The sequence below is a fragment of the Buceros rhinoceros genome, unplaced genomic scaffold (genome assembly GCF_000710305.1).
Source record: "Buceros rhinoceros silvestris isolate BGI_N320 unplaced genomic scaffold, ASM71030v1 scaffold1560, whole genome shotgun sequence".
In the NCBI taxonomy this organism is placed as follows: domain Eukaryota; kingdom Metazoa; phylum Chordata; class Aves; order Bucerotiformes; family Bucerotidae; genus Buceros; species Buceros rhinoceros.
The window spans coordinates 3,583-12,108 of record NW_010389987.1 but is presented as its reverse complement, the minus strand read 5'-3'; the positions used below and the strand labels follow the sequence as shown (position 1 = coordinate 12,108).

General features: G+C 38.1%; 1 protein-coding gene across 1 annotated transcript; it reads left to right on the top strand.

Annotated features, from left to right (window-relative positions):
- Positions 1 to 47: 47 nt before the first annotated feature.
- Positions 48 to 3,905, top strand: LOC104493276 (protein AF-10-like; the record flags this gene model as incomplete). Its single annotated transcript, XM_010135931.1, is given in 3 exon segments — positions 48 to 122; positions 125 to 173; positions 3,826 to 3,905. Coding segments are annotated over 3 exon segments (204 nt in total), but the record flags the coding sequence as incomplete, so codon positions are not given.
- Positions 3,906 to 8,526: the final 4,621 nt, after the last annotated feature.

Sequence of the window (8,526 nt, the reverse complement as noted above, 5' to 3'; positions counted from 1 at the left end):
AAGCGTGTGTGTGCGTGTGTGTTGACGACGGGGTTTTTAACCCTTAGATGGTCTCTAGCGAGCCGTTGCTGCTCCCTGTGTCACTGGAGGGCGAGTTCTCCAATAGCATGAAGGAGATGATCGCCCGCTTGTCTACTGCGACGGGCACGGCTGCAATGTCGCAGTGCATCAAGGTGAGTAGGCAGCCGAGTGCCAGCTCACCTGCTCTGGCCTCAAGCCTCGCTACTTCCTTCTTGGTGCTCCCTGTCCTCTTCCCTTGGGCCTACTTCCCCGCCCCCCTGGCCGTTCTTCTACCCTTCTTTTCTCCCTCCCCCCTCCCAACTTCTTGTCACCCATCAAGCCTATTTCCCTGTTTCTAGGACCACGTGCTTTCTGGACTGATCTATCCTGTCGTCCTCTGTCCTTCCAGGCTGTCTGTCTTTCCCCTCATGTGAGACTTCCTATATTATGGCTATAAGAAAGGAAGAACCTCCTTGTCAGCTTTTTTTCTCCCTTCCTTTTCCCCTTGTGTTTTTTTTTTCTGTCTTGGTACTTCCCAGCCCGACTTTGCAGCATGTTAACAACCTCAGCTACAGCAGTCCAAAGACTACCCAAAACTTATTTCTTTCTTTGTAAAACTTATTATTAGGCTCTGTTCTGGCAGCTGTTGCTGTATTTCTTTTTTCCTATACTCTATCCCTGTTGTCCCTGCCTTTCCCAAGTTAGAAAAATTGATTTGAGGGGCAGCCAGTAGGCAAGGAGGGTTTAGGACTGGAAGAACGCTGTGTAGGACAGATGTAGCTGTCATGTGATTTGTTCCTCTGCCTGCCTTTCCTTGAATGTCATTTGGCTGATGTTTCCTGGTAGATGAAGAGACTTCCTGTTGTGGTTCTGCTAGGGGGAGGGTGCTAGTCGGAATGGCCGATGCTGGATTTGTTTGGATTAATGGAGGCTGGTTGGTTGGTTTACAGCTCAGCTCAGGAGCTGGTGTGTTCCCTCTACATGTGATTGTTTTGTTTTTCTCAGTGGGTTGACCCTTGTGAGAACAGAGGAAGAGACTGGATTCACTTGCTTACCTTGTAAGAAAGAAAGTTAGGATGACTTTTGCTTTGTGGTAGCAAAAATAAGGGATAGGATGGTAGTTTCTCTGTATCAGCTCCCAAGTACTCATGAGCTCTGTGACTGGCTCTTCGACTCCTTCTAGACGGTGAACAAATTGGAGGAGACAGAAAATCCTAAATCCAGTTCCTTAGTCTGAATGACTAGTGCATGCGAAAATGGGAGTACTGAGTGTCTTATGCTAGGTCTTAAATTGCACCGAACATGATGTAGTAACTGTTTCAGGTGTATGCTCCTTTGTAATAATGAGAAATAGCAATAAAGAGATCTGCAAAAGAATTCAGTTGTTCTTGTTAATGTTGAATTGAATGCAGAGGGGAGCTGACAGGATTTATGAAATTAGTCTGGTTTTGAATCGTTTTTCTTCTGTCTTAAGTAATATTTTAATTTTAACCAGTAAGTTACCTCTGCTTTCGTGCAATCTTAGGATCATAAAAAAGAACGCTGAAACATGAATACTATTAGAAGTCATACCTGAATGAGCAAATACTCGAGCATCTTCCTTTGCATCTAGAGCCTTGCTAATATTCTCAGTGAAAGAATTTGACAATAGCAGCAGTTGGAGCTGAAATAGTGGGAATGGCCACAAGTCTGTTTTAGAAAATATTCCTAGTATAGAGATACACTTTGGTAAGTTTGGTACAAGAATATTGAACTCTTTTTTTTTTAAAGTCAAGTCTGAATCTGAGTTTGAATCTGGCAGGAGGTGTGCAAAGTACTGCTTCTTCGAAATCCGGATACTGTTGTAGAGGCCTTAAGAAAAGGAATAACTTTATGTTTTGATTTACTGTGTCATTGGTGTTTTATGTTTTGGATTTGATGTGTCATGTGAATGAAGGTGGTAGAGGAAGCACGTGCACTCTTTCTGTAGTAAAAGTAGTAGTCCTTGTGGTTGAAGCTGGTAGTCCTTATACTGCTGTTCAGACAGCAGTATTACCTGTGAGACTTCATTAACTGCGTTTTTTTGTTACTATAATTATTTTTAGTTCAGAGGAAACTTCTTTTCAAGCGTTAAGTCATTGGCAAGATGTGGAGGACAAAATCTCTTCATGTGTTTAAAGAACCTTTGCATAGTAGTGGGAGTATAATGAAAGGAAGAAGTCTGGAACTCAGTAAACAGCATCACAGTGCGTTGGAACGCAACTTGTGGTGGACTCTCCTAGGCTCTAGGTGTGAACTCTTGCTAGTCTGGCAGATACATAAGTACATCATGTCAACTTTCATCTTTGCCCAGCTTGTGTTGTCTTTGGATCTAATTGCCAGCCCCGTCTCTGAGTTACATTCTGTAATTAGTTTCTTACTCTGCACTGTCTCTTGCTAATCTAAATGTGTGTTTGCACATTTAACATCTCTGTCTTAATTTCTTAAAGTCGCCCCCATTTCTGGTTACTGTAGCTGCAACAAAAACAAGATGGTTTTTCTTGTTTTAAAGAACCTTATTGTATAGTAGAAAGGGTTTATCAAGATAGTTTGGTCTCTCAGTACTTGGATAACGTATTTGAAAATCCAACGACTGATCTTAATATGACTACATATGTATATAACAGGAAATTATTTCATTGACTTTACTCTGTAGAAGGAAAGGTGTATTAACCAAATGTTTTTTATACCACTATTGCACTACTGTGTTTTATCCAGGCTAGCACAAAACCAATAATATTTTTAGATATGTATTAGAAGATACTAATTTAATCTCAGCTCTCCTCTAACATCCGAAGATAAATATCTATCATCTTCTTTTTTTCTCCCTAGCTATACACTTAAACCACATTTTCTTATTTAAGTAACATACAGTTGTTGGGAATTAAGATAGTAAAAATATGATGTCAGATTTGGGATTATCTTTTTGAGGAAAATGTTTAACTTCTTGATATTAGTTGTTAAACCCAAAAAGATACTAGGATATATTCACAGCATGTGTTCTTGTATTTTCATTCCTTCAGCAGTTCTTAAAGTTTTCTGATCTGTGCGTTTCAAACATGAACGGTATTGCCAAATTAACACACTTTCTTTATGTGGAATTTATTATCAGACTCCCGGGTGTTTTTAATAGATGGTAGAAAAATACAGATGATAGTCTTGCAGGGAAATCTGTGTGTCTCAAAATCTCTCTCCTAAGGATTTATGTTGTAGCCTGGCTATAGTTACAAGTAATCCTAGCCCTGATGCTCAGTGTAGTTTGGATTTACAGATCCATATGAATTCTCAGGGGAAAAAAAGTAAAGTTGGTATCTTTGTTAAATTTCTTACGGATTTCCTACTTAAGACCAGTTATTTTACTTGTGAGGAGTGGAAAAACTTGATAGTATGTGTGCGAATGTCTTATGTGTATGAATGTCTTATGAGAAACTCAGATTTGTTAGTTGCTTTTAGTTTTCTCTTAAAGACTTTACTATAAATGATTGGTGTTTGTTATTGTGAAGCGTTTTACCTGTTTTGCTGGTAAAAAACCTATCATATATGAAACATTGCTGCTTCTGAATGGTTATATTTCAAGCTAATCAGTACTTCTTTTGTTTAACAAATGTTGCATACATTTTTAAGTGGAAGCTTGTACTTCATTTCTAGTTCCATTGTGATAGGATCTCATATGCAATATATAGATATCAATTTGACTTATTAAAATGATGTGAGATGAACTAGTACTAAGCTTTTTAAATAATATTCATGTTATAATATTGTAGTGCTGCTTATGTCTGCTGAAATATTTTGTCTTGTTCAAAACAGCTTGCTATGGAATTGTTCAAGTACCCACTGGACCTTGGTTTTGCAGGAAGTGTGAATCTCAGGAAAGAGCAGCCAGAGTGGTATGTGCTTTGTTTATTAAGTAATGCTAGTTATAATGCTTGTGTGGATAATGTTTACCCAAGTATCGCAGTGATAGCTGAAAATAGCTTAGCTTTCTGTCATAATCCCATCTAGATGCTATTCAGAAAGACCGTTTTATTTTACACTTTTTAAAGTGTCTCCAAGTATTCTGACAAATTCTATGGCGGGTGTTTGATTTTTTAAATTTAATTTAATATTTTCCCCAACCATTTCAAAGATTATTTTCTCCTTATCTATGGTGTAGGTTTTTTGGTAGTTTTGTCGTTTTAACAGTTACATAGCTTGGTACAGGGAGGCAGTAAAATCTGTGTCTGATTTTCTTTTTACAGCAACTTTAGGTTGCCAGTTGAAAGCTTCAGTCTAGGAACACTTAAACTATAAGTAGTGTACTTAATTTTGGAATCCAGGTCTTACTTGGAATGTGATACTTCTAACTGAAGGAACAGTCTCTTTCTCTGTCTTTTTAATTTTCAATGATAAACGTTAGAGATTCAGGTAGTCCTTCTGAACAATGAAAAGAGACCCCAATGTTTTCCCCCCTTCTTGATTACATGCAAGTTTTTTTGGTCAGACTTGTGTGTTATTAGATCAAGCTGCATGGTATCAGGCTTTTTTAGAAAAAGAGAATGACATTTCTCACCACTTGGCATGTTTTAGTTTGTTTTCCAGCAAAAAACAAAGTGAGAGTATTGAGAAAGACTAAACTGTTCCTTTGCCTTTGAAAACATTTTTCATATAAAAATTGGAAGAAAAGGAGGTGCAGCATCTTAGGGCAGTGGTTAAACTGTTTCTGACTTTCCTATCTAAAGACAAAGAGCCTGAGACTGAATTTTCAGTTACTGTCAGTGACTGTCAGAGTGTTTATGTGAGCTTTTTGCTGTACCTATTTCCTTTTCTAATATGAAGTACTATAGAAATGGTAGGATGACTTAATTTTGCATGAATTTTTGGTACAAGACTGAAGAATCTTGTTCCTCTACTTTTTCCGAACTTGCTGCTAAGCTAGTAACCTGGACTTTGTTGCTCCTTTCAAACCAGACCTATTGGTGGGAACAAGGATGGGTTGATTTCTGTGCTCTCCAAGTGTTTGTGAACAGAAAACCAAAACCACTGCCTTTTCTAAAAGAAGTCTGTTTCTTTTTATTTCTGGAAAGACCATCATCAATGTAAAGTTCTATAAGTATCATTTCTAAATGTTGCCGAGTTTGATGTACAGGTTGACAGCAAAGTTAAAAATACAAGGGTGGGGGAAAGAGATGGTGGCTAGACAGAAGATTTTTCTAGTGTATAATAGGGAATTCTCATGAGGATTTACAATATCGTTATTCCTGGCTTCTCCTAACTCAAGGAATGAAGGAGAACTGTACTGATTTGTAAAATAAACAATGTCTCATTGCGTTCTGAATTACATTACTGAAGAGAATAGCTTTGATAGGCATTGTACTGCTTTGCTTTGCTTTGCTGTATGGAGTTAAGAAGGAATAGTGATGAGCTTAACTAATTCTCTGCCCAATGTATTCTGTTTTTATTTCCACCTAATGGTGTCTGTTTATGGTGCAGTTCAACAAGTTGATTACTGATCTTGTTTTGGAAGAAAAAATCTTTTCCGTTTGTAATATAGCATAGATTTAAGTGGTTCTCAAGTGAAACTAATTGACTGAGAGGTAGAATAGATTGATAATAGTTGAGGTTTAACAACAACTTGTGTGTGAGTGAGTTAGAAACATGGTGGTTGTCTCTGAGGTGTCTTGGAGAAGGCCTTAGCATTCAGAAACTAAACTGAACCTCTGACTTCCGTATGAAAACTGGAACTTTATTGTAACCAGTTTATCAGACACAGTTTTAAAGCACTTGCTGGCAAAATCAAACCTCCTTATCATTGTAGGAGACCCAAGCTTAGTTTTTCTGTTGACCTTTTTGTCTAGAAACAAAACCAGAATTAAATTGACTATATTATATGGAACATGCTTATACTTACTTATTTTTAATCTTTAAAAACACCTGAGTCTTGTACTAAAGGCATATTTTTCTCCTGTTGATGCTGTCTATGTGTTGTATGTTTTTGTGTGTGAGGTTCTTTTGTTGGTTTTGGTTTTTTTTTTTTAAGCTGCAGTTACTGGGCAAGTAAGTCCATTCTGATAAGATACTAGGGTTAATTGCTTGCATTAAAGTTAATCTTGCTTTGCCAGCTGAAAAAAGTAGACTAACTCAGGAGCCAGTATCTCAAGTAGGTGGGTCACCACCAGAGAACATTGCTTAACAGCAGGTTAGAGCAGTTGGCTTCCCATATACTTTCAACTGCTACACACCGATGTCTACTTTGTTCCCTTTCTTTTGTGTGCTGCTGCTAAGCTGGTTCATACGTACTGGTTGTCAGTGAAAGTGTTAGATAATTTTTTTGGGCTACACAAGCTTCCTGGCTGTTTGACTTCTGCGTTTTTCATAGTGAGGTGGTAGCCAGTGTCTTGGGTTTTGAATGGTCAACTACTAGTTGGAAACTACAGTTTCATGCCCGACAAGTCATACTGAGTCTTGGCTTTAGCATGGCCATGTTTTTGCATGTAAGAGAGAAACTGCAATTTTTGTCAACGTGAACCATTTGGATAATGGACATACTGAGGTGTCTGGTAGTTGTTTGACTTACCTTATAATCATGCTTATGTAGTAAATAATAAACAGAAGGTTGGAATCCCAGTATGCACTTTTTACAATCACTGTACAGATTTTTCACTATTGCTTGACAAGTCTTAGTTTTTCATAAATAAGCCAATTTATCTTAACTGACCTATGGAGAGTTTGGAACGTGAATCTCTTCAAGATGGGTGGTAACTGCTCCCAGCTTTGCCTGTGTCAGCATTGACTGTTATTACCCTGCCTAGTGGGCCCTTCTGATATCTTTGGTGATACCTGAACTTTTGAGTCAGAAAGCAGGGCAGGTGCATGTTGATGCAGGAAAAGGTGATACTGGGGTCCACATAAGGATGTACACTTACACAGTAGGACGTAAGAGACTTCAGGTCCTGGCTTGGGAAATTGGATGGTGCATGTGTTTTGTCCAGGGATTGATAATATTGGTATCCAAAGAGAGACTAGAGAAGCTAAATTTAAGAATTCTAGCACAACTGTTGTTCAAAAAGACTTTCTTTCCTCATCATGCTATTATATGCAAACATCTTTCTTGAAGATCTTATTTTAAGAATTATTTAATTACAGCCTATAGCAGGGTATAAATAGACAATGTATTTATGGTTTACTACAGACTACTACTGTTTGTACTTATCATGAGGGAGGTGTGATAATCCCTGTGATAGAGATATCAGGCGACACAGAAGCATCTGACATTTGCTCAGTCATCTTGGTCAAGCTTATTTGCTATGTATGGATGCTGGTCCTTGTGAATCCAACTTGAATCAGGGAGAGCAGGAGATCTCAGTACTGAACTTTAGTGTTAGGAATTCTGGGAAGCTTTACTGTCTCAAGCTCAGCTTGTATATGAAGTCATTGAGAGTGACAGTACAGCATTGAGAGTGATAGTACAGCATTGAGAGTGAATTAATATGCTGTTGATCTGTTGGTATGTTTTACTGGAATATATGTATTATAAGCCTGTCATTGCATCTGGAAGAGTTAGTTTGGACTTGGTACAGATATACTCTGATATTGTAAAGGTGGTGGTTTTTACACTTGGCATTTCTGTTAGGTTTTTTTTGATGGGGTGGCTTATGAATTTGAATGCAGTACTGGCCTGGAACTGAGCTGGCATATTTGTGCAACACTACGGCTTGTCTAATAGGCCACCTGAATTTTAGTCCTGGGGAATATGTTGACGGGACTGTGACTCCCTGTGGAGCTAGCCACATAAGATCTGAGAATAGTATGAATCCAGATCTCAGCTGAATCTCGTGTAGCTGGGGTCTCTGCACTTGCATGTGTGTTTCTTGGAACTCAGTGTGGAGATAGAAAGACTGTCATTGCAGAGTCAGTTTAGATCATACAGTACTTAAGGATTCGGAGCTGTAGATAAGCATCTATACTGTGCAACAGTTGTAATTCTGCTCTCCGAGTTCCCTTTTTAAAGTCTTCCCTCGTGCATCTACAATTTTATTGTAGAGTTCCTCATAAGAGTTGTATGATGTATCCATAGTTTAACACCCCACCTTCAGAATTTATGTAGTATAAAATAACCATAAGTGTTGTGTTACTTGCCTTTTGCATAAACAGGAGGAAATAGGCAGATGTATTTCAATATGCAGATAGGTTTGTGATCAGAGCTCTGACCGCACTGGTTCAAAACAGGCTGCCTCCAGGAGATTGGGATCTCTGTGCACGTGCTTAGATCAGTTTTAGTGTGGCTATTGCACTTGTATCTGTAAACTAAGATGCACATTTATAAACACAATCACAACAGAGGAGAACTAAACATAGTTTTAGAAGAAGATGATTTGCTGATTTGTTTTTTTCTTCAATTTGAAATACTGGCCACCAGGTCATTCAGGACAAACATATGCCTTCTCTTTGAGGATAGCTTTTGAAATAATTTATCAAAGAAATTTTGAAATGAATGCTTTTTTAATGTGTATAATGTGCATATTTTTCCCT